Genomic DNA, 26,158 nt, shown 5'->3' with positions numbered 1-26,158 from the left:
TCCCCCAAGAGCAAAAACGGTTTTATTTTTTTTTCGGCAATTTCGCGGGGTACGCTTACCGTACGCTTACCGTACGCTTACCGTACGCTTACGGTAAAAAAATAAAAATAAAAAAAACACTATCCACACTTACCCCACCCCCTGTGCTTTTGGTGGCCGCAGGCCACCAAATGTGCAGTGCTTATTAATAGAGAAAAAAAACGTAATTTTGGCAACATGAAATTATAAAATCGAAATAAAAAAAACACTATCCACATTGACCTCACCCCCTGTGCTTTTGGTGGCCGAAGGCCACCAAATGTACAGGGCTTATTAAAGTTGATAAAAACCGTGCACGGAACGAACTGCGTTAAGTGGGCGCGCACGCCACAAATGGCGTAAAGTAACTTAGCATTTAAAAAACCGTACAAATTCACTGAAAAAACCATAGGTTTCACACATGTTATAGTTAGCTGGACATTTTACTGATAAAAAACCAATGAAATTCCCCCGTTATAGTTACTGTAGGCAACTATAACTCACGCGACCGTAATCCTCTGCTGATGACATATGTGTCTTTATGAAAAAAAAATATTTGTAATATATGTATAGCTAAAATTTAATGGAAGAAGATATGGGCAAATAAGTGTCTAAATACAGTATTAGCATCAGCAGAGGATTACGGTCGCGTGAGTTATAGTTGCCTACAGTAACTATAACGGGGGAATTTCATTGGTTTTTTATCAGTAAAATGTCCAGCTAACTATAACGTGTGAAACCTATGGTTTTTTCAGTGAATATATATATATATATATATATATATATATATATATATATATATATACACACCCCCCTCACACATCCATACAGGCAGTCACACCCCCCCCCTCACCCACCCACACAGACACCCATAGCAGTACTTAGACACTGACAGACAGATACAGACATTCACACAATCAGTCACTCACCAATACATTCACTGAGCCTCCTAATTACACACTTATGCAGTCAGTCATGCACCCACTTAATCATCCAAGCAGGCATTCATACACCCACTGATTCACCAGTACACCTTGACATATATATTTAACATCAAATCATAAGGGACTCTGTTCTGAGATAGGGGTGCAAAGTGACACCCACTCATCAAAAGAAAAGACTGAGAGTATAATAGATAGTGAGAGGGAGAGGAAATAGAGAGAGGCAGAGGTACATCACCAGTATCAAGGATCCAATCAAGAAGGGGAGGGCCAAGTATTGCCTCTTAGTAGCCCTCACACACCCCAAGGGATGTCATGCTTCATCATCGGGCCTGTGCTCCTCGTTGGACTGGCGCTACAATGCCCTATGGGTCCCCGAAGGGTCACTTTTGCGAAGATCTTTTTAGAGAAAAGCCGTCAGATGAGTGCAGGTGTTTGGGGTGGATCCGGGCATGGAAGTGGTGAAGTACGTTCAGTACCAGTCGCTGGTAGAGGGTAGGTGCTAACGAGATGTCACCCAACGCAACCCCAATAAGGTGCGGGCATCCAGCGCATACTAGCCGTGGGAGAATCTCCCCTTAGATGTGAGGGTACTCCTTTGTTTTGGGCATATCTATAGTCTAGATATTTACCACACTGTAGGGAACACAGTTTTGTGGATTGCCCGGATATACCTCTCACTCATGTGGGTTAGCATCCTCACTCTGGAACCCCATTTTTACGTGCACTATATCTACAATCTCAACTGTTAGATCCTGAAGAAACGCCACTTATCACTAAGACATACTAGGCGTGAAACATGTCGACCTTTTAATAGTTACTCGGGCACATTAAGCCTTATAGTAACTCACTAACCTTCGGGTTTTTTTAGTCTACCAGGGGTACCACGTTATTAAAAAGATTTCCTGTGGATACTCTTGGGCAGTTTTAATTTTGAGTATCCTTCACTGCATGTACTTCACCACTTCCACGCCCGGATCTACCCCACACACCCGCACTCATATGATGGCTTTTCTCTAAAAAGATCTCCGCAAAAGTGACCCTTCGGGGACTCGTAGGGCCTTGCAGCGCCGGCCTGACGAGGAGCACAGGCCTGATGATGAAGCATGACATCCCTTTGGGTGTGTGAGGGCTACTAAGAGGCAAGACTTGGCCCTCCCCTTCTGGATCGGATCCTTGATACTGGTGATGTACCTCTGCCTCTCTCTTTCCTCTCCTTCTCACTATCTACTCTACTCTGTCTTTTCTTTTGATGAGTGGGTGACACTTTGCACCCTTATCTCGGAACAGTGTCCCTTGTGATTTGATGTTCACTTGTGGAGCACGGACACTGGACCTTAACAGGCTCCTGGTCCCCCCCTCTTTCTTTTTGACATCTATATATTTAACACTCATAAACATTTTTAAAACACTCAGTCACAGGATGATGTCAGTCAGTCAGTCATAACCACTTTAATCGTTTAATTAAAATCATAAAAGTACATCACAAGAATTCATACAAGTAAAAACATTACAAAATACAGTATAAAATAGTTCACATAGGGGTCGACCAAGCCAATAAATATGCCCCTAACAGTATACAAACTGAGCATCAAGTTTTTTCCTTTTCCTTACCGCAGTTACCAAAAAGTTAGCAATATTAAAAATTATCCATGGGGAGTCAAGTAATTGAAGGTACATCAGTGCTGGTTTTACTTGATAAAAACCTCTCCCTTGTAACAAAGGTAAAATATACTTTGTTCTAATTACTGTATAATGGTTACAGAATAGGATAAAGTGCGCAGTGTCTTGAATTGAACTGTCGTCGCAATTACACAGAGCGGCATCTTCTGGTTTGCACCAACCTTGAAAGCTACCTAAATTAAAATGTATTAGGTTAAAACAGAATCTAGTCAGCAAACAGCGGTGAAAATGATTCGAGACTATCTTGAGATAAGGCTCAGTCTGGGGGGAAGTTATTAATAAAAAATGAGCCCTTACAGACACTTTATTAAGTGCCTCCCCCTCCCGCTCTAAAGACCTTAGAATCAAGAATTGGGCTTTAATCTGCTTAACATCCCCCTTAGTAATTGTTTCTGGGTTGTCCTAGAGCTCAGGGCGCCCTAAATTGTAAAATGTTTTCTTAATATACAGGAGCCAAGGAATATCTAGAGCTCTATCTAGACCCATACAATCTTTTAAAATCAGTTGGTTCAGAGAGAGTTCAGGGCTCAGTCATATTTTCAACCAGAATAACAGAGGGGCCAGACTAATACGGTCAGAAACATAGTCCATTCCCAATTCTTGATGTATTGAAAAGGTCGGGGAGGACTGGGGGACGGAGAGGATAGAGCGAAAAAAATTATTTTCTACGGTTTGTACGCCCTCCGCTTTTTTGTACCCCAGATGGCAGCTCCGTAGGTCGCTAAGGCAAGACATTTCGCCCTGTAGATGGCAAGAACTGCCTCACATGGTTTGCCACCCAACCGTCGAGCGAAACTTAATATAGCTGAGGAGGCTCTACCTACGCTGTTCTTCTTAGCTAAAAGCTGGGGGGTCCATGAACACCTATCATCAAACAGGACCCCCAGGTATGTAAATACTTTTACCTTTGTAACCTCAACTCCATTGCAATAAAAAGTTTTTCCTCTGTTTTTGCACATACCCAGGAACATAACATGTGACTTAGTGCTGTTTACCATTAAATACTCTGGATTAATTTTTGGTAGTGTTTGTTTTTATGTTTGATATCCCCTTTTATGATGAACATAATTTGTATGAAATTCGATTTTGTTTTTAATTATGTTTCTTTTGACTGTGCTTTTATGATTTTAACTTTAAAAATCGAATAAAGCTATCTTGACTTGACTTGACTACCATTAAATACAAGAGTTCATGAACTCCCCAAAGGACTTCAGTAGTCGCTGCAAACCCAGAGGGGTACGGGCCAATAAAACGGAATCGTCCGCGTACAAGAGAACAGGTAGACTACTGTTCCCTATACGGGGAGTGTCCAGGCAGGCCTTACCTAGGGTAATATCTAATCTATTGATATATAAAGTGAAGAGTATGGGGGCAAGAATGCAACCCTGGCAAACCCCTCTAGATGATATAAAATGTTGTGTGCATTTCCCCTCATGAGACACCCTTATTGCAGCATGTAGGTCTTGGTGCAAATCCGCAAGAAAGAGGACTAAGCAGGGATCAATCCCCATTTCCAATAGGATTGTCCACAGCTTTGATCTGTTAACCAGATCAAAAGCTGTGGACAGATCCATAAATGCCAAATATATGGGACCTTTAATTGATTTAGTGTACTTGTTGATTAGCATGTACAAATTAAGACAGGATGATGTCATTTGAGATGTCATGAGTGATGTCACTGACCATGTCATGAGTGATGTAAAATGTGAGGTCATAAGCAGTGCACCACTGTGCATGAGCTATAGTTGGCTCACTAACTATGATGGCTGAAATTCACTGGTTTTGTACGAGTGAAACCAAAGCCTAACTATAACGTCCCTGTAACCTGTGTTTATTTTCAGTTCAATTTTATAATTATATATATATATATATATATATATATATATATATATATATATATATTAAAATCTTTGAAGGTGAAAGACCACAAGAAAGCTGCATAATATTTTTACTTTTTAGCCTCGCCTATATCTCACTCAGGATGAGAGTTGACTTTTTTTTTTTTTTTTTTTTTTTTTTTTTTTTTAATGCACCTCAGCTGCTGGATGACCTGGGAAATACTTTATGTAACGTTGTTGTGAGGCTCCATCTCCAGAGCAGCCCAGTACAGATCAGCTGCAGAACAGAGTGTGTCCATGAAGCTTCTGCAGCCAGGGCTGACACACAGGGGTGCTAGAGATCTTACAGCCCAGTGGGTGTTGCTGGCCTGGCCCCACCCATTGCATATCGCCTCGCCCTAGCCACAGCACTACATATGATCATTTTGCTGTAGGCCACACCCACTGTATTTAATAGTCTTGCAATTGAACACCTCCACTGCTTACTCTCTTCTTTCCTTAGTCCACATCCATTGCATATAGTCCTCTGGTCCAAGGACCGGTCCATACATTAGATCATCTTGTCTTGGGTCATGTTCTGTCTATTTCTTGCATTTCAGAGAAGCCGCGAAGTAACTGCTACTCAGCGATTCGTGAAACAGCATGTCCTTAACGGCTAATCTGTATAAAAATACATCAACTCTAGGAATCGCCTACGGATTTTTATATTGAGAATTGAACACACAGTTCCTTGGTCTGAACATTTTCCATGAACCTAATTAGACCCTTGAAATGTTCTGGGTCAATTTGTATCCATTTCCCATGTCCGTCTCCAACCCAAGCTATACTGTCTTATTTGGGTGTTTTTAGACCTGTCACATTCCTAGGCACTTGTGTTCTTCAGTGTTTCAATTCCCACATCAACTTGCTGGTTCATGCACTTTTAGCAGTACCCATGAGAGCCCCAATTGCCCCTCATTGGCCCCTCAGCGCTGCACATTTCGTAAGACCCCTGTGTTAGAATAAGGAAAAATCATAGCAAAAAGCCTTTTGGGAAAAAAAGTAAATGGATTTTTTTATAGTTTAGTTTAGTTTTTTTTTTTTTTTTTTTTTTTTTTTTTTTTCCATCCCCTAAAATGTGTTTTGTTGTTGGGCAGGCTGTGAGCTGAACAAGGAGACGAGCAGCTGCACCTTTAAAGTGAAGGACGATTTACTGGAGCACCTGCTTTTTCTGCGAACGGTAAGAGGATTGGGAAGTCTGGGTTTGTCCTAAACCGCAGTGCTTGATGTGCAATATCACCACCCATCGTCCCTGGCCACGCTGCCAAATGCAAGGGCCACTGCTGCCTACTAACCACCACACTCCAACAAATGTGTCAATTTGGACTATTCCAGGGTCACCCAAAAAGTCTAAGACTGGTCCGATCGAGGTATTATTATTTTAATGTATATTGAATTTTTAATGGATCTGCTATGGTGTGCTCAAAAATAGACAAACAGCACCACGTGGTGCACCGTCAGACAATAAGTGGCAGTGTAGAAAAATAAGTGCAGGTGTCGAGCGCCCTTAAAACACCGGCACAAGTTAAGCACTGCCTTTAAAGGATTACACCAAGATCCTAACACGAAAAGCAGGCCATGAACCACAGCGGCAAAGGTAGTCCAGTGCAGCAGGCCCTGGCCTTGACTGCCTGAGGCAAGAGTAGGAGGATGTACAGTTGAATTCCTGTGCTGGAGCAGAAGAATGGGGGGGAATATACACACCCTAGTATTCATGTGAATGCCCGATGCTGGGAGATCTCGATCCAGAGCTCATTCCGACTGCAGGGGGCACAGCCGACCCGTGTGTCCAGTGGCGTAACGAAACTTGAGGGGGCCCCCCTTCAAAGTACATGGAGGGGGCCCCCCATGCTCTGGACCCATTCAGGAGCTCTCAGGCCAGGGGCCAGCCGCTCATGCACAGTGCTGGAGCGGGCCCTCTGGAGCTTACCACCCCCCACCAATGTGTGTGCAGGGGCTATTGTTATGTCACTGGTGAGAGGATAGGTGAATGAGTGGGTCTGGTAGCTCAGTAGACTAATTTGTCAACTGTAGGGGCTTGTTTTTGACCTCATAGTCACAGATTCAAATCCCGGCGGGTCCACTCAGACTTTCATCCTTCTGGGGTCGATAAAATGAATACCATTGAGTTGGGTGACAATAAACATCTGTTATTCAACGCCAAGATACCCTTGTGCATGAACGTGTGCGTTACAAATACATATGTATGTGAGATGATAAGTGAGAGGATAGATACATGGGTGGATGAAAGGATGACAGAGTAAAGGGACATTTTAGAGGATGGATGGATGACAGAGTAAATGGAAATCTGAGGAAGGATGAAAAGATGGTAGAGTAAATGAAAATCTTACAGGATGGATGGATAAAATGGCCAATGGATGGAATGGTGAACAATTGAAAGTTTTGTGAAATAATGAATGGATGACAGAATGTAAAGGTGAAATGATTGATAGCAGAATGTGGATGGGAGGGTGAAAGGATGAATGAATAGATGCTCGGATGGAAGAGACAGAGGAGCAATTCTAGGGTGTTTTGGACTCACTTGCTGCACTTGCTTGGTGGCATCAGAGCTTTGGTGCGAAGTGGTAGGATATTCTAATTTTCTGGCTAATCCGTTACAAACAGGCATGTCTCTCACTCTGCAGTCAACCAGCCCCTCCTCTTCCCATGCATTCAGACAGACGTGCCTCTCACCCTGCATTCACACAGTCACACACTCCTCCTGAACTCACATGACTCACCCTCTACTTAAGCGAGCACGCCTCCCACTTTGCACTCACATGGGCACACCACTCTCCCAGTACTCACACAGCCACACCACTCACCCTGCACACACATTTGACATCACTCACTCTCTCCTCACATAGGCACCCCTCTCACTCTGTACTCACATGGGTAGACCGCTACTCACTCTCAAAGGCACATCCTTCCTTGTGGGAACATCCTCCCCCAGGCACTCACCAAGGTTTATCTCTCATCAAGCATTTACAAGGGCTCAAATATTCCCCTGCATTCTCCTTGGCACCCATGCATTTACAAGAGCTCAGATCTAACCATGCACTCACATAGGCTCACTTCTCACCATGCACTGTCACACACTCACCTTTTACCATGTACTATCATAGGTACGCCTCTCACCCTTCCTCCACACAGACTCCTCTCTCACATAGACATACCACTCACCCTACATGAACATCAGCTCACGTCTCAACCGGCACTCACAGAGGCACACCCTGCATTTGCAAGGTCTGAAGTGCATTCACAGAGGCCCCCCTTTCACACTGCATTCACACGGCTCAGCTGTCACTCTGCACTCACATAGGCTCAAACTGCACTAGGAGCTCGGACAGGTACATCATGCACCCTCCGCTCAGATGGGCTGATGCAAAACAAACGCACGGAAACAAAATACTTGCTGACAGAAATACATAACACTCAACCTTCGCTCTAATGAGAGTTCTTGCTTGCTCTTCGATGTAATGAGTCCAATGGCAGTGTTGCTAAGTCTTTAAATAAAAGTAAATGCAGACGTCCACCTCATCTTCAAAGGTGTGAGGGTAGGGCGTGTTCTCTGCTGTGCATCGTTGAAATACTTAGTGCTACTCGTGACTGGGCCACACCTGGGACCCAATCTACCCCCCCCCCCCCCCCCCCTTCATGGAGTTAAGCCCCACGCTGGTCTGTCTAGTATTTAGTGCTTCGGGTTTGGAATCCAAAGCCCCAATTGAGCATCCAAACCCCACTAGACTGTTTTCAGTGATGTCAGCCTTCATTTGGGGCACCTCCACAGACCCGCCATGGCTTTTCCACCCATATAATATTCCCACCATGACCCCCCGCCCCCACTCAATTTATCACAGACCTCCAGAGTTTCTTTTTAGAGATATTAAGAATCTCTTGTTTGTTATTTTTTTCTAGCAGGTTCCCAGATCTCTTCCTGAGGCTGCTGTCTCTCAAAGGAGTCTCTATAATCTTGTTCCCAGGTATGTTTCTGCCCAATCCCACTCGTGGCATGAGAAGGGTCTCTTTCATCTCGCAGTTCCCCCAATCCACCACACCTACCCCACTGCCCAACTGGGTGGCATCTCTTCTCCGGTAGGAAGAGCAGTAACTCACATTTCCTCATAGGTCCCACCACCTCAAGAAAATGATCCCTTCTGCACCAAGAGCTGGTTCACAAGCCTCTATTTGCCACCAGGCTCCACTTTGCCCATGGCCCAACTGTTGTCATCTTGGAATCTCCTGTGGAGGATGGAGTGAGGGACCTACTTGTGCTGTCAGTCCCTTGGGGAAAGGAGTGATTCCGCGGACCAAGCTCTGAAAATCAGCATCCTCAGTACAGTGGGCCATGGAGATAAGCCCAGAGGTCCAATCAACGCGCCTTTTCACAAGCCCACTTTTCCATGACCCTTCTGTTTAACGCAGCTAATGGTTTTTTCAAAAGTGTCTTTTACTGACATCATGAATTGCCTGTTGGCATTCAGAACTCGCTATTTGAACCAAGGGGTTAAAAGATGCAGGATACTTGGGAGAGTAACTAAAATCGATAGAGAAGCAATAGCTCTTGTTTGCAGAGCGACCTGCAATAAAAGTCACAGCTGGGAATGGGGACATATTTTAGTAAGGGCCAGTGCTTAATTTGAGCCAGTGGTTGCAGGTGATGCCCCGCACCGCTATTTTATTGGGAACCAAGAGTTATTTTTAGTCATCACACTTTCACCCAGAAGAAGAGCGAGAAAATCGTCAGAGGAGGAAAAGAGGAAGTAAAAGATGTAAAAACATTGGAAAAGGGGGAAAAGAATGGATAAATAAGAACCTGTAAGAGTTAGCAAAAGTGGAAGGGAGTGTCTGATGGTGGATGAGGGAGGCAGGAGGTCGAATTAAGTACACAAACTTAGTGTTCGATAACCCCAATCTTCGCCAGTGGCACAGGCAGCATTTGAGAAAAACCTGCGCGCCACCACTTAATACTTTACAAATTAAGCACCAGTAAGACTTTTGGCGCGAGAGCTCCCAATGGGTCCAATGAGGAGTCACTAGAAGCTAGTATTCCCACAAAGGCAAAGACGACCATTGGTTTGAAAACCCAACCAAACCAGTTCATTCAAGCCTAGAAGCTTGCTTTGTCACTTCTAGGCCGCCCTGTACCAACTGCTTCTCTTCTTGGTACCCTGGGTACCGTTTTCAGTTTTTCTTTACTTTTTGCAAAGCATCTTTTGAAAGTTGGCACCAAGCCCAGGGCATGTGATGACACAGGGGAGACATGCCGGAGAGCATGCAACATTCGAAAAAGTGGGACCACGTTCATCCCAGTTCAATGCACTGCTCCTTCATCCAATCATTTGCTCCTCTGACCTGCATGGAAGAAGGCGATGACAAATGCTCCAGGGGTACCTGGCCAATGCTCAAGGCAACTGGCATAAGCCCTGTGGCAATCAAGTGTTGAGGTCTGACGCCAGCAGCCCTGCAAACATGGGCATGATCAGCAGTAATGATAGTAGAGCACCGAAGAAAGGAGCAAAGGCGTGCTTAATTTGAGATAGTGTTTGCAGGTGCTCTGAATCACAAACATTAGCGGGTTTGAAACTCTTGGAAAATACAGCTCGTCTTGTCATGTAAATAAATGAATTCAAGAAGATGAGTGAGCCAGGCAGCCTGCGTATAGGGGCAGAGGTGCATGAGTATGTGAGGAAGGAACAAGCCAATTTCCTGCATTTTATTTTCCCTCCGGAGTTCTCACAGGCTGGTAACTCAGGAAACTGGTCTAAATGTAATTTCCACTGCTTCCGAAAGTCTTTCATGATAGATACCCTTGCGCTCCAGCTTAGAATTGTAAACAGTCCCTAAAGGGCTCACCTCTCACACTGGAGTCACAACTTCAGATCTCACTGTACACTCACAGCGGTACATATCTCAATCTGCACTCGCAGTCGCACCTCTCACACTGCATTCACAGCCACATCTCTCACAGCCTCCACTCACAGACACATCACTCAACTAGCACTCTCACCTGGCGCTCGAACTTAGGCACCATGTTCCTGCACTGAAATTGAATTTCCCATCTAAGAGACGATGCGGGCGTGCAGAGGTAATGTTTAAACTAGGCCTCGAAAGGGCTGTCGAGTCCTGCTGGTAGGACGACTTTAAAGTACTCAGGCCCCAGCCGCTGCCAGTGGCCTAACAACACGTGAGAGGGCCCCCCTGCACGATGTGCTGAAGGGGGCCCTCACATCAGTAGGCTCTGAGGGGGCCCCCATCCGGTATGGGTAAGCCTGGGGCCCCCCCGCACCGCGGGGGGCTGCGGGGGCCTTTGTTACGCCCCTGCGTGTGTCGGAGTCTGATCCCGGCTCTGCCGGGTCCCTGGGTCCTCCTGGCGTCTTTGTAATGTTCAGTTTAACCACTTGTGTAGGGGACCACGGAGTTCGCTTCGTGCCAGCTTCCACAGCCCATCACTTTTCAATCCGCCTATCTTGTTTCTTGGAGTCCTGGTTCTCACAGATAAAGCATGTTTCGAAAGCTATGTTGTACCCAGAATGTATATAGTTTTTAGGTCTCGCCTGAGACAGCGCTTTAGCGCTGCTCTGGCGAGACTTATAGTAAGCACTTTTGGAAGTGCAAACAAGTGCTTTCAGGCCGCCAACTACAGTGCATGTGCTCCGGGCGCGCGCACCATTTGGCAGCCTGAAAGCACTCGTTGTCTTTCACTTTCGCGGCCGCTCGGCCGCTTTGATGTTTGATCACTTTCACTTTCGCGGCCGCACTTTAACAAGCTCTAAAAGCGTATTTTTTCGGCTACGTTTTAGAGAAGAAAATGTTCTTAAGATTAATTTGTAAAGCCTCAAAATAGTTACATCCCACAAAGAAGTAACTTCTTACACGCAGAATTGTAAATTGTGTTTCTGTTGCTGGTTTGTTGTTCATGAACATGCCTCCGGAAACAAATAGCAAACAATCAAGGGAGTATGTTTGGGAAATATCATTTGTAAGTAATACATGCTTTATAAACACATGAACATGTTTTGTTGGCTGCCATAGCATAGCAGATCTGGCCTGGTCAGAAGTGAGTTTTGATGCATTTAAGGAAGTCCCATTACTTCAAGAGTATTCTTACTGTGTTTCACTTCGGATACCAGGCGCCGCCTGTAGTGTGGAAATGCCTCTATCGCGCCGGTAAAACTTATCCAGAAAGAGCGGTCGTGCTTTTTCACACGAAGAGTGAATATTGACGGACGTGTGTAGAGCTAGGTGGCCCCGCCGTGGGAGCGGGTGCACGTCACGGCGCCTGGAATCCCAGCGCTGCACCTTTCATTGCGTGAAGCCGGACAGAAGAGCTCTGTTCCTTGGCGCACATATTTTGTCTAGCTGCAGGGGAAGCTTTGTCCCGGCTGCTCTGACAATAGACTTGAAAGTAAAGCGCGGTGCCCGGGGGTGGGGGCCCGCGCCCATTGTGGCGCACAATGAGCTCGGCTGCCGCATTCCTGGCCCGCTCAGGGCCGGTGGCTTCCACTGACTGACGGCCTCCGTGGCACAGGCGCTGAGCGCGGCCACGGCTTGTGAGGCCGCAGACGAGCGCCGTTTAGAAATGTTTGTTGCATCCGGTGTTTGTCACCGGGAGGCAACAAAACATGGAAACGCACCAGTTTGGAATATGTCAGCAGCGTGCGCATAAGGCAGGCTCGGTAAAAGCGCGCGGACTGGCACAGCACAGGCGCCTTGCGTAACTTGGCTTCTGTGCTGGAAAGGCTTGCGCGAGGTGTTCACACTGGCAGGCAGTCATGCCCCACGGAGTGCTGTCGTGCTTCCCTGAGGTGACTTGTGGAGAATCCACCACTACTTCCAGGGCCCGCAGGGCCTCTCTCGGACCAGAGGGTTCCCTTCAGGTCAGGGACACCTCCGCTGGCGCGACGGCCTATGTGCGTGTCTGACACCAGTTGAGTGTGTTACTGTGGGTCCATGCACTTCAAGGCTCTCCTCGCAGCAGGGCCACTTTGGTCGCTAACCTCTCAAGCATCCTTTGCATTTTCCCTTTTAAAACACACTTGGGAGCAATTCCAAATGATGTAATCTCTGTCTCTCTGTCTCTCTGTCTCTCTGTCTCTCTGTCTCTCTGTCTCTCTGTCTCTCTGTCTCTCTGTCTCTCTGTCTCTCTGTCTCTCTGTCTCTCTGTCTCTCTGTCTCTCTGTCTCTCTGTCTCTCTGTCTCTCTGTCTCTCTGTCTCTCTGTCTCTCTGTCTCGCTCTCTCTCTCTCTCTCTCGCTCTCTCGCTCTCTCGCTCTCTCGCTCTCTCGCTCTCTCGCTCTCTCGCTCTCTCGCTCTCGCCCCTCCCTCTCTCTCTCTCTCTCTCTCTCGCTCTTTCTCTCTCCCCTCTCTCTTTCTTTCGCTCTTTCTCTCTCCCCTCTCTCTTTCTCTCTCCCCTCTCTCTTTCTTTCTTTCTCTCTCTTTCTTTCTTTCTCTCCATCTCTCTCTTTCTTTCTTTCTCTCCATCTCTCTCTTTCTTTCTTTCTCTCCATCTCTCTCTTTCTTTCTTTCTCTCCATCTCTCTCTTTCTTTCTTTCTCTCCATCTCTCTCTTTCTTTCTTTCTTTCTCTCCCTCTCTCTCTTTCTTTCGCTCTTTCTCTCTCTCTCGCACGCACACACACACACTCTTTTTCCCGAGATCCATATATTTATAACCACATCTTAAACTTATGGTGGTGCGATAGGTGGCACTGCCTCCTTGTGATTGCTCCCTGATGAAAAAAAATGCAAAATGTAAAAAATATTCAGTCTCTAATTTGTATTCATGGCTACAAAACCAATGCTTGATTTCCAAAATGTGGTAAACCATACATTGCTAACAACCTTCCTCAAATATGCTTTTTACACAGCATAAAGTGAATATAAACTGCTTTCTTAGCACCACAAAACATATTTTTTTAGGTCTCGCCTAGGCAGCATTAGGGTTAGTAATGCTCATTAAGAAAACATTTATGGTTGTGGTTGAAGCAAAATCAGCTAATAATTTTAAGGATGTTGGATCACCAGCATGTGTCAGATAGCTAAGTTAACAGAAAATACATAACATGAGTAGATAAACTAGTGGAATAATTTTTGGTTATAAATGGAACGTCGACAGATGAGGCAAGGATGAAAAAGCATGTACCAATGACTGGTAACAACAAGCATTTGCAATGCAATATGTCTCACATTTACGCGAGTTTAAGCTATTAGCATTGTAAATGACAATGCGTTTTATTTATATTTCAAAAACCAAAACATAAATAAAAGGCCTTTTTATTTACAATGCCAATAGCTCATGCTCAGGTAAATGCGAGACCTGTTGCATTGCAAATGCTTGTTTAGCATGTATCTAAGAAATTGGTGTCGGATGGATTGTAGGAACTGTGCCGGGATGCGCTGATGGACATGTCCCTGCCCGCACCTCATTGTGGCATTGAACAACACAGTGCAGATGGGGAAGCAAAAAATAATAGGTAAAAATGAATAGGTAAGGAGAGATACAGAGGGGTTGAGGACATCTGCAGGACAACAGGAGAGGACTGGCCTAACCCCCCCCCCCCCCGCCCCCCCCCAGGCCCCACAATTAATCTCTACCCTAATAAAGGCTGAAATGGTCTAGAAAAAGAGGAACAAAGTGAGTGAGTAACTAAGCAGGAGGGGAAGTATTTGGAAAACATCAGAGGCAAGTGGGATTTTACTGTTTGAAGGGCAGCAGCAGTTTGCCAGCATCTGTAAATTTCCAAATGTGAAAAGTCCTAGAACCGCAAAGAATTATAAAAAAAAAAATGGACTCTAGTTAAAAATTGGGAAAGATACTGAGTATGTAATGGTTCTTTGATGTGGGCCTGCTGCAATTAAACAGGCTGCTAATATTGTTAGATTTTCTGCTTTCCAGACATAAAACTCCTTGCATTCTTGTAAACTGTTCAAGCTCTGTGGAGAAAGGGGGGCGGGTATGAACTGTGCTGAAATGTTGGATCTTGCAATGTCCGCTACGTGCACACGTGTCATGAGGCCAGCAGCTATTTTCGCTATTATACTTTGCCACTTTACCTAGGCCGAAACCAATTTCAAATGGGTAAACTAAAAGTAAAAATAAAGCTGGGGGGTGGGGGATTGTTGAAGCCAGTAGGTTGTCACTAGTCATTTAGAGGCAGAGGCGCAACTTGAGCCAAATTTCGGGGGGGGCTGAGCAAAAATTTCGGGGGGGGGGCTGAACTTTAAGCAATCGGCAGAGTGGAGCTGCAGAGGCTCTTAGAAGGGGTGAAACAACAGCGAGGCCTCATTAACATGCAAATGGTCTTTTAAAGACCTGTGAAGCGCTCGGGTGCGGCTGCTTTTTTCCCCGGGAAGGTGTCTCATCCCGGGCTGCCACACACGACGGGGGGGGGGGGGGGGGGGGGGCTGAAGCCCTTTGTGTCCAATGGGTGTTGCGCGCCTGTTTAGAGGCAAGTCCTATTCGCTTTTCCAATGCTTGTTGTGTTTGGAGCTTGCTCAATCCAACCTTAATGAAGTGGGAATCGTATCAGTCAGCTGAACCTGTCAAAATGTGAAGCCTGCCCATGAGAAGAAGGGGCGTTGCCAACAACTTTTAAAATGCTTGAGTTATTTTGAAATGTATGCCTCGAAGTTAAAGAAGGAATGGAGTTTCAAACACACTTCTGGAAGCTATGCAGTCTTGAAATGCGTGCCTCGCAACTTCTGCTGGGGTACTATCTGATAACACTGCACTGTCGGCCAAAAGAGGTGCATTTCAAGTACATGTAACGCAATGTTTGCTTGGTGTATGTTTTCAGTTGTCTAGGGCGTTGCTGGTGGTCATCTGACAGTCGAATGGATTCATGGCACGTGCAGCCCTTTGCCTTCTGGGACTTGTGGTTTTGAGTCCAGCATTGTACTGTATTGACGATGGCAACTCTGAAAGTACACTTGCAATGTAAAACGTTTTTTTTTTTTTTTAAATTGGGTTATAAATTATATACACCGCGTGTTCTAGAATAACCAGTGCTTACTTTATAAGGAGTCTTAGAATGTTTTATATCACCTATATTTAGCACAACTTTACATTTTCAGTTTATGTAATGGCAACATGTTTAGTTACCGGGTGATTCACTGGCAATTCTTTAGATGGCTCAGCTCGTGCCTTTTGAAGCCAAATCCGGCCTCTTGCCTGGTTATTGCTCGGCTGCCCGGGCTCCAAGGCCCGCCCACCTCTCGCTACTGAGTGAATATTTCTTTATGCACATTGCGCATCGAATGTTTAGCCTTGGTCCCTGAATGTACCCCCATCTGGAAAATGTAGGACCTGGTACTATTTGCGCCTCACAACCATGAGGCCAACGACTTCTTTGGTTGCAGTGAAGTGAATAGTATGTATCTGAAGTCACACAATCTATTTTATGTTTCCAGGAACTTTGAGCTCCTTTTTTATAGGTGAAAGATGTTTTGGGTCTATTTGCACTCGGGCATGCCTAGGGCGGGAATAAGCTTGCCTGCCAGCCACAAGATTCCTCAAGCCTCGCGCTCTCTGGCATACCTCTCTCATGGACGTCATCTATGAGCCGCAGCTGCGCACCTGGCACTGCCTTTGCGACCCCTGACCTCAGCGGTAGCCAACTCGATTGCAAGAACATGGGGGCAGCCAATCCTTCTAGGTGTCAGGGCTCCACCTGTCTTGTTTTTTGTATGTTTTAGTGATATAATAGTGAATAATGGTCTTGTATTCACTATTGGTGTACTAATAAAAATGGGCGCTTCAAGACCGGGAACGAGAGCTCCCTTGGCAGCTGATATATATATTTTTTAAATCTATGGTGTGTGTGTGTGTGTGTGTGTGTGTGTGCGTGCGTGCGTGCGTGCGCGTGTACTTGAGTGTCTGAATGTGTGAGCATTAGTGACTGAATGAGTTCATGACAACTAGTGAGTTAGACTGAATGTCAGTAAGTGAGTATAAGTGAATCCGAGTGAATGGGTAAGACTGAGCACACAAGTGTTAGTATGATGGAATAAGTCAATGAGTGTGGAGTGTGTGCCTGAGAATAAGTAACCGTGAGAATGAGGGAGTGTAAGTATAGGTGGGCCAGAGTAAGAATGAGTGAGCGTGTGCAAGGAAATGGGCTTTCTGCAGACCCCACCATCACTCTTTTTGCCCCTCTTTTTGACTATGAAGTACTGGTGTGATAACTCTGAGAGCGCTTTGAGGCCTGCTAACTAGACCCCTGTGCCAGAGCTATGACCAGTAAATGATATATGGTTAGTTGGCACAACTTAAATTGCATAAAAGTCCCTAGTAGATAGTACCAGGAGTACCTAGTGCCTGTAAGTTAAGGTGTCCCTCATGAACTGCACCCCTTATTGGGTCACTTCAAGTGTGACAAAGTAGAACGGGACTCCCAGCCCTCCACTGCTGGCTAGTAAAGCAGTCTACGACTTGCTAACTCGACCTTGGCGTTTGAAGTAATGACAAAGCCCAAACCTCCCTCTTAATATAAAAAAATCTATGTATATCTATCTTTATCTATATATATCGAGTCACCCCTCCGGCAGGCCTAACAAGCCTAGGGAAGGGTGCAGTATATTAAGAAGCGGAACATGAATTTCACATATTTTGACAGAGATGCCCTACATTGTTATTTTACTGTGTGCAGGGTTAGTAGCCCCATTGGCGAGTGCAGGGTTACACGGTGACAACTCAGCAGTGCGAACTTCTGAATGGGACTCCTAAAAAGGATGCTAAGGGACCAGAGTAGGCCATTGGTTAGTGACCACAGCATCCCCTGAAGGCTCTTTGAGGGCATACATATGGCACCCGAGGCAGTCAGACCTCCGATCACATCAGACTGGAGTGAGGACAAAAGAACTGCCCTGGTGTTTCTTGGACCTGGCAAAGAGGCTGCATCACCGACTGGACCACACCTGCTTATTCGTAAGCTATCAAGGAGAGGACTGTGCCTGCGGTGCCTGGCTCAAGGAAAAGTAATCACCAAGCCCCTGATAGAACGGGTGACTCCAAGAGACAGTTGCTGACTACCTGTTCTCAGGTACAGGGCCACAAAAGCTGAAAAAGCCCACCTTGGCTAGTCAGTAGCCACACTGCTTAATTGCCACTGACCACTGATATGCAGCCTGGGAGACCAAGTACAGAGACTCAAAAGTTGCACCCTAATCTGCTGGACCCAGGAGAGTCCGGAAAGTACAGTTTGGTCACCCAAGAAAGATACTAGCATTCACCAAGGGGAACCGCTAGTTTCACTGTGACCGGAGACCAGTAGTCCAGTGGCAACTGGAATTTTGCTGGATTGCTGAATCGCCCCCAGGACTTGGGCATTGACCCGTGTGGCCAAAGTCACTCCACAAAGACTGAGTAGTAACTCCAGGAAGCCATGCTTGACTGCACAGCATCTTCACCATCCTGTATCCCTTGCATTCAGACCACTCCATTGAGGTCTACGGCGGTTCACCCGTAGAACCTGGAACTGCATTTGAGACTACTTTGATGACCAGGTAACTGTTCTACAACTCCTCACTGGCCCCTTTGATTTGCTCTCTGTCAGAGTTGGTCCCCTAAGGAGGATGAAGTACCCAAACACAACTTAATGTTAACTGGGATTTATAGAATGCATGTTCACCGACAGGTCTCTTAGAGCTGTGAGAGAGAGACTAAACCCCGCCAAAGATCAGCATGTACAAGCTCCCGGTCTTGGCCTATGTTGTGCCCCAGAGCTTCTATAAAAAGTAGCGTATTAAGTTTTTTTTCCTACAGGGGAGAAGGGTGGGTTCCCTATGTAGGTTCTCCGGTAGTCCATTTCACAGTTGAGGGATCACTACAGAGAAGGCTCTGCCCCCTTTGGAGGTAGTGTTGAAGGGCGGTCAGGGCAGTACGCCTGCCTCGGATGAGCGAAGGGTACGTCCTGGCACACAATTCTTGAGGCGCTCCTTGATGTAAACTGGAGCCTGGCCATGAATGGCTTTGTGGGCAGTTCAAAGGTCTTTAGACCTGGCTCTCTGTTTGATAGGGACCCAGTGCAGCTGCTGCAGTAGGGGAGTAGCATGTGCCCATCTTGGGAGCCTAAAGACCAGCCTAGCTGCGTCGTTCATGGCTACTTGTAGTTTGGTTAACCAATTCCCAGGGAGACAAATGTACAGGGCATTGCCATAGTGCAACCGCGACACAATCGTTGCCGACAAGACCATCCGTAGTGTCGTAAATGAGGGGAGCCAGTCTCCGCAGCTGTCTCAGTAAGCCCACACAGGTCCCGACCACGGTGGACACCTGCTTCGACATGGTGAGCTTGGCGTCTATTTTTATGCCAAGGCTTTTTACGACCTGGACTGGCGTAGGGGTGGTACCCAACTCTCTGTGCCAGAGATGTCGCTCCACAGGCTGTTTCCGGTGGTGATGGCCAGAACCTTGGTCTTGTCGGGATTGATTTTAAGTGAATTGGCTGTCATCAAGTTAACCGTATACCGGAGTTAATTTTGCATGCGTGCGTGGCAGGAGAGGAGTTGTCAATTTGGATGATTACTTGCGTGTCATCGGCGTAGTTGACTACTTGGCAATCCATGCGTGCCAAAGCAGCCACGAGCGGCTGGAGATAGATGTTGAAGAGAAGGGAGGGACAGCGCTGAACCCTGAGGAACCCTACATGTTATCAAAGTTTCAAACGTTTCTACTAACCACAGCATCTGCTAGGACCTGTTTGCCTTTTTCACTGTAAAGCTGTTATTTATTATTGAGTTAAATATTTGTATCTCTGGAACCCTCCAGTGGATATTGGTAATTTTGGTGTCTAAATATTCATTAAAATAAGAGCTATTTTTATAAAATAATGTTGGATTCCTTTTGTTGTATTATGTGACTTTATTTAGTTTGTTTGGGACTTCAAAATGTTTTGCACTTGTTCCTTAGTTTGAGCCTGACTGTTCGTAGCCATTACTACACAGGATAGAGCTAAGGTTACAAACAAGCCTGACTGGACCCAAGATGGTATTGTGAGTGTATTACACAGTGAGGTCACACAACTGCATCATATAATACACCACTTTCCTCACATCCATACACATCCAGCAGCACCATGCAATGCACCACATTTCTCACAATGAGAATGAGTAAGAGTAAGTGAATGTAAGTGAATGTAAGTAAGTGAGCGCAAATGAGATTGCAGTGTTATGCTTGCAAGTCTTCCATTGGCCTTAGCATCCTTAAAGTAATTGTTAGCTTTTCAAGGCTCCCATGGCTTAAACTACTGCTGGCACACTGGAGGCAATTCTTGGCCTAATGGGTACTCATTGTAAAATTCTGGTACTAGAGGTAATTCTTGATAGTTGGGGCATCTGCGGAAAAGACTGGCACTGGCATACTTTAAGAAAATCTTGCTGTAGGAGGCTGCCAATGCAAAATTCAGGTGCTAGCTCACTGGAGGGATTTCCTGGCAGATGGGAGGAGGGCAACCATGACCAAATACTGGTCCTGACGTTCTAGAAATAATGTTTGACACTTCACCGATGGTATATGGACGACATTAATGGCAAAATTCAGACACTGGAATAGTGTATGTATTTTTTGGCATAAGGGAGCACCCAATGCTCATGAGGGCACCCATGTCAAAATGCTGTCCTTTCACTATGTAGGTAATGTATGACATAGTGAGCACTTGTGGCACATTTTGTAAAAAATAAAAAAAAGGGGCAACTCCTGGGAGCATCAGGCTTCACTGGTTTGGCACACCATGAAAATAATTGATTATTTAGTTCCTTTTCAGAGCCTGTATCTTTTGGCAAATTTATGTGAAAATTGTTCTTTTCCACTCACTTTTTGCCCCTAGTCTTTCAGTTATTCAAAGAAGGAGGTGGAGCTGGATTAACTCCATTCCCCATTGGAGCCTCCCTTAATGAAGTTTAGCTTACTTGCATCCTTACTACACCTCGGGGCAAGTATTATGTATACCCCACCACTTTAAAAGATCATGTCCGCACCCTAATACTGGTGGTATCTAAAATTGCATTACACTGCTGAAGTTCCATAATTACTGCATTGCTAATATGCATCAACCCAATGTCAATTATTGTGATGTCTTCCGGGTTGAGGTCATATGACATTCTTCCTGGGGACATTTAAGGGTCAAAGGTCATATGGTGTCACTTAGTGAATAAGGTCTGAGGATGTGTGATGTCAATTCCTCTCCCCCTTGCATTTTACTGAATTTATGTTCGATCAAAGACAAAAGACCAACCGAAAAAGAAAGCTGGTACAATGAAGAACTGCACTCCACCAAATACATCTGCTGAAAGTTCAAAAGGAAGTGGCGCACCAGCAGAAAGTCTGAAGACTATATTGCCTTCAATACTGCCCTCAACCAGTTCCAATGGCTCTGAAAGACACCAAGAAAACCCTAGCAGACAGAATCAAAGCCAACACAAATCGCAACAAGGAACTCTTCACCATTGTGAGGTAATTCTCCAGCCCTGCAGCCACCGAGAATGACATCACACATTCCCAGGAACTCTGCAACACCATTGCGGACTTCTTCCACAACAAGTTATCGGCCATCTCGGACAACTTCACACGACAACCCTATGCTTTCGAAATCCTCGACCAACTCACACCCACAAACAAACCCTGCTCACCCACTGGGTTCCTCTCACCATGTAAGACACAATTGCCATCATGAACTCTTTGCACTCAGGAGCACCCACGGATCCCTGCCTCCACCACCTCTTCAACCTCCGATGCAAGACAATTGCTGACTAACTCAGCAGTTCCGAATAAGCCATCTGCCGACCCAGCTGATCTCAAGAACCAAGGAGACGCCAACAAATTGATCATCTCATACTTCACTGACAGAACCCAAAGGATCCGCATCCAACCGTTCACCTCAGAACACAAGATCTGCCGTTTCCCCCCCCCCCCCCCCCCCCTACCACCACAAGGATCGGTGCTCAGCCCCATCATCTTCAACACCTACATGACAGCACTGGCGGACACCATCAGATCGTACAACTCAAAATCATCTCCTACACTGATGACACCCAGTTCATCCTCTCAATGTCCGAAGACCCCTTCAACACCAAAACCAGCTTCCACAGGTGCATGATGAACATCGCGGACTGCATGAAAAACCACTGTCTTAAACTCAACACTGACAAGACCTAGGTCCTCATCTTTGGAAACAATCCCTCGCCATGGAACGACACGTGGTTGGCCCAGCCCCAACAGATCACGCCAACAACCTCCGCATCCTCCTGGATAGCAAGCTGTCCATGAAGAAAAAAGTAATTGCAATGTCAGCCACCTGCTTCCTCACCCTTCAGATACTGTGCAAGATCTTCAGGTGGCTCCGGGTCAACACCAGATGAACTGTTACTCAGGCCCTCATCACCCGCAGACTTGACTATGGAAATATGCTCTGCATAGGAATCACCTCACACCTCCTGAAAAGACTTCAGATGATACAAAACTCAGATGCATGACTCCTACTTGACCTACCTGGAAGAACTCGCATCACACCCCATTTCAAGAAACTGCACTGGCACCCAAACCGGAAGAGATTCCAGTTCAGGATGCTGACCCATTCATTCAAGGCCCTGCACAGCGAAGGACCGGCATACGTCAACAAACTCCTGACCGTCCACCAACTGACCAGACACCGTTGATCAGCTTCCCTCTCCCTTGTACACGCAATGTATTCACTGAACCAACAGCGGGGGACACTCCTTCTCGCACTTTACGGCCAAGGCTTGAAAGGGCCTCCCTCCTGCATGTCAGGACTGCTCTGTCACTCCAGCAATTCAGAAGAGAGCTAAAGACCTGGTTGTTTGACTGACCGCACCTACACGCAGCAGTAGCAGCTACAGCGCCTAGAGACCCCTTAGGTGTGATTTGTCATAGTTTGTAAATGTTTGATTGATTGATGTTCGTTAACAATAAAACCTGCTCATGAAGACTTTACAGGATAGATGGAAACCCATGGTGTTTCTTTGAATGCCAAACTTTGGTATCTAGGCCTTTGGTTTGGCATACCATGTTTATGTACGCAGTGTTGGAAGAGAGCAGGATCCAGCCAGATTCAGCAGTTATTCTTGAGCTGGATCTGGCCCTGTCCCAGTGATCTCCACCATCTGTTTCCCAGTGTAGTGTGTAGACACTAAAGTAGTGAAAGCACGCAATCACTGCATGCTGTGCTGCACCTAAAGGAGCGATACAAATGCCTCCCTTTATGGCAAGCACCTGTTTTTTTTTTTAGTTGTGCCTGCTTAAGGAAGGAAACAAATATGCAAACAGCATGTCACTTCGCAAATTGTTATGGAAGAAAGTAACCTCTAAATGTTTTACCCAGACTTTCTGAGACTCTGTATGTAAGACATGTTGGTCCATGAGGACGTGTGTTGTATCTGCATCTGTGACGTGGTTTCCCCTGACTTTGTTTTGCCTTCTGACCTCATGTTTTGCAGACTTCATTGTTGCTGGCCTTAGAACTCTGGGCACTTTAAAACTGCTAACTAGTGCGAAAGTGCATGTGCTTTCTACTTACAAAAAGTAACATTGGCTTACTCACAATTGGCATATTCAATATAGTTATAAGTCCCTAGTAAAGTGCATTACATGTGCTGAGATCCTGTAAATGAAATGCTACTAATGGCCCTGCAGCACTGATTGTGCCATCCACGTCAGTAGCATTTTAAACCTGGCTCAGGCCTGCCAATACACAGCCTGTTTGTGCAGTTTTAAACTGCCATATTGACATGGCAAGTTACCCTCTGGCCAGGCCTAAACCTTCCTTTTTAGGTCTCGCCTGACCCAGCGCATGCGCTGGTCTGGCGAGACTTATTGAGAGGGCTCCAAAAAGTGCTACCAGGCCAGCCTAGAGCTACAGTGCATGTGCGCGGGCGCCGCGCTTTACCGCGATTACTTTTACTTTCGCGGCTGCACGGCCGCTTTGATGTTTGATCGTGATTGCGATCGCAATCACTTTCACGGCCGCTTGGCATAGCCAATAGGTCTCGCTTTTGGGACCTTATAAGTATTTAGTGATGCAACTGTTGCATGGCTAAACACTTCTAAGGTCCCAAAGGCAAGACCTATTGGCTATGCCAATGCATGTTAATACATAGATGACCCCTATGGGAGGCTTTGGACAGTGTATTTTTGAATTTAATTTTTTAAATACACACTGGGTCTAATGGGAGTAAGAAACCTAATCGGACCCGTACTACTCCCTACATATTTCAACACATACAAAAGTATGTGTGGTGAAAAGGGGAGGGGCATTATTGTATGTGGGAGAATGCTTTAAGGACAAGAACCATCACCCACCCGAGGGTGGCATGTGTCATCATTTGGTTTCCTCCTCACACTTGCACCAAATGGTGCCTGGTGTGGGCTGCGACTCTAAAAAGGAGAGGAGCTGAGGTTTATTTGTTGCAGATAAGAGCTACATATGGATGAGAGGTAGAGTGATATATATACATACACGCACAGGCATTTTATATATGTGTGGTGCAAACCAAACTATCTCATGGTGGGCTGAATGCCATTTTTATTCAAACCCCCTCCCCTCCAACCGGGGATAAGATTAAAAGAAAGAAAACTGACGGGGTGTTTTGAAAAGATGCTCCCTTCATAAGGTCAACATGTTTTTGCCCTAGGGTGACCCAGCTGTACTTTCAGTGGGCATTCATCAGGACCAGTTCATATAGTCACTCTGAGAAGATAAACGTAAGTATAAAACCCGGAGCTGGCCTTTGTGTAGTGTGCCAGGTAAACCAGAAGATGGCCCACAGTTTCTTTTAGGGGTCCACCGTCGTACCAAAAAGACAAAACGTGACATTAAAAGGTATTCAAGAACATAGCATACAAAAGTCCACTAGCATGTGCGTAGACCTGAGTGAGGTGCCCACCACCAATGGACACACTAGTGATGTGGAAGTAATGGGTAATCTTACCTGTATTTTGGGAATTCTGCTCACTCTCAAGCTATAATAGGTCGCCTGGACCACGAACCTGTACAACACAATTAAAAACAGAATACTATCCGTATGGATTTACGCCTGCGCCTAGCAGGCATGCAGGGGGCAATTGAGATGGGCAGCACATACCATCGATCTATGTTCCTTGTTCAAGAAATACCCAACACTCCTCAACCTATGACTAATATACATATTAACAAAGTGAAGCTTAAAAAAGGGCCCTGTTGCACCGTGATGGTCGACAAGTTCCTCTGTGGGAGGTCTCGCCCACCTTCAAAGCAGTGTCATGCTGTGGCCACAATAGATGAATCAATGTCTGTCTGGATAAAAGCCACAGGCAAACAGTATGTGTAGTGGATGCTGAAGGTCTAAAAAATACTGATAGCCAAAATGGACTATGCATATAAAGAGCATGCGGCGGAATGAAGTCCTCTCCCTGAAGTGTCATTGGGCGTAGAATGCTCCAAGACTGGGCTCCATCTATATTGGCCAATCATTGGCGCCGGTTAGTGGCAGAAAAAACGAGCAGCGCGGTCCTCCCCAAGGCAGGTCATGTATGGCCTCAATCAAGGGCATATGACTAAGCCTGTGGGGTTATGGGGTCGTGGTTCAATCGCAATGAGTGATATGATCGAGGGGTGTGTGGCTGCTAATACTTTCCCTGGCTAGTGTGAAGATTGGCAGCAGGGGTCCCGCTTCATCGACCGGGGCATCTGCATCACTTGAGGAGCCGTTTGACCCTGAGGAGCTGTGGGGAGCAATCGGATGCTGCTGACAGGAGGTGAAAGATCGGCGCACGGGACTCCAGAGCCCAGGAGTCCGTGCGTGGCTCAGCTTTACTGCGGCCTGCCCACCCGCCCTCTCCCTTGTTAAATAAGCTCGCGGAACCCGCTGGCGCGGGTCCCGCTTCGTCGACAGGGGCATTTGCATCACTTGAGGAGCCGTTTGACCCTGAGGAGCTGTGGGGAGCAATCAGGTGCTGCTGACAGGAGGTGAAAGATCGGCGCACGGGACTCCAGAGCCCAGGAGTCCGTGCGTGGCTCAGCTGTGCTGCGGCCCGCCTACCCGCCTATTGGTTTATGCCCCCATATTAACCCTTGTCCGCCGCTGCGCGGGACACGCAGGACGAAGCCCGGACAAAGGGCGGACAGTCTGTGACAGTCCGGGACAGGAGGGGGCTGGCGGGGGATACTGATTACTGAAGCTACCATGATGTTTGCCCAGTAGGTCGGATTGTTCACTATCTTTGCTATTACGCCTGTTTTTTGTGTTGAGGACTGCTATGTACGTTCTGGCTAAAAGTCACTAATTGTGTAAGGTAACAGGTGTGTTGTCTATCGTGGGGGTCTTTTTGTTTTATTTGCATTGGTGAGTCGGGCAACGGGGTTAGGCCCGGCACACAATGTCCAAAGCTAAAATTGCTCAACAAGACTACGGTTTGGGATCGTGCATCATTTGGTGGCTTTCCCATGCGCCAAAAAACATCCGATTGGCCCATGCCCCTGTGACAATATTACTGCACAAAGCACCACGCGCTTTTTATTGTTGTGTAAACTTTATGGTAATTTCCGCTCAGCCGTTTTAAAACCCATTTTTAAGAAGTATGGAGTCAGAACTGTTAATGATTCGATGAAACTGTTTTTTAACCCGCCATCTGATGTATGTTTTTTTACTG

General features: G+C 46.2%; 1 protein-coding gene across 1 annotated transcript in view; it reads left to right on the top strand.

Annotated features, from left to right (window-relative positions):
- The window catches only part of LOC146785728 (uncharacterized), a 240,133-nt gene that overhangs the window by 25,960 nt on the left and 188,015 nt on the right, over positions 1 to 26,158 (top strand). The window contains exon 2 of the mRNA XM_085633098.1: positions 5,617 to 5,699. Within this exon, the coding sequence (XP_085489224.1) occupies positions 5,617 to 5,699 (83 nt within the window). The remainder of the gene's footprint in view (positions 1 to 5,616; positions 5,700 to 26,158) is intronic.

This window comes from Triturus cristatus, chromosome 11 (assembly GCF_964204655.1).
Source record: "Triturus cristatus chromosome 11, aTriCri1.1, whole genome shotgun sequence".
Lineage (NCBI taxonomy): Eukaryota > Metazoa > Chordata > Amphibia > Caudata > Salamandridae > Triturus > Triturus cristatus.
The sequence above is the reverse complement of the archived record's forward strand: the minus strand, read 5'-3'. Positions and strand labels throughout refer to the sequence as shown.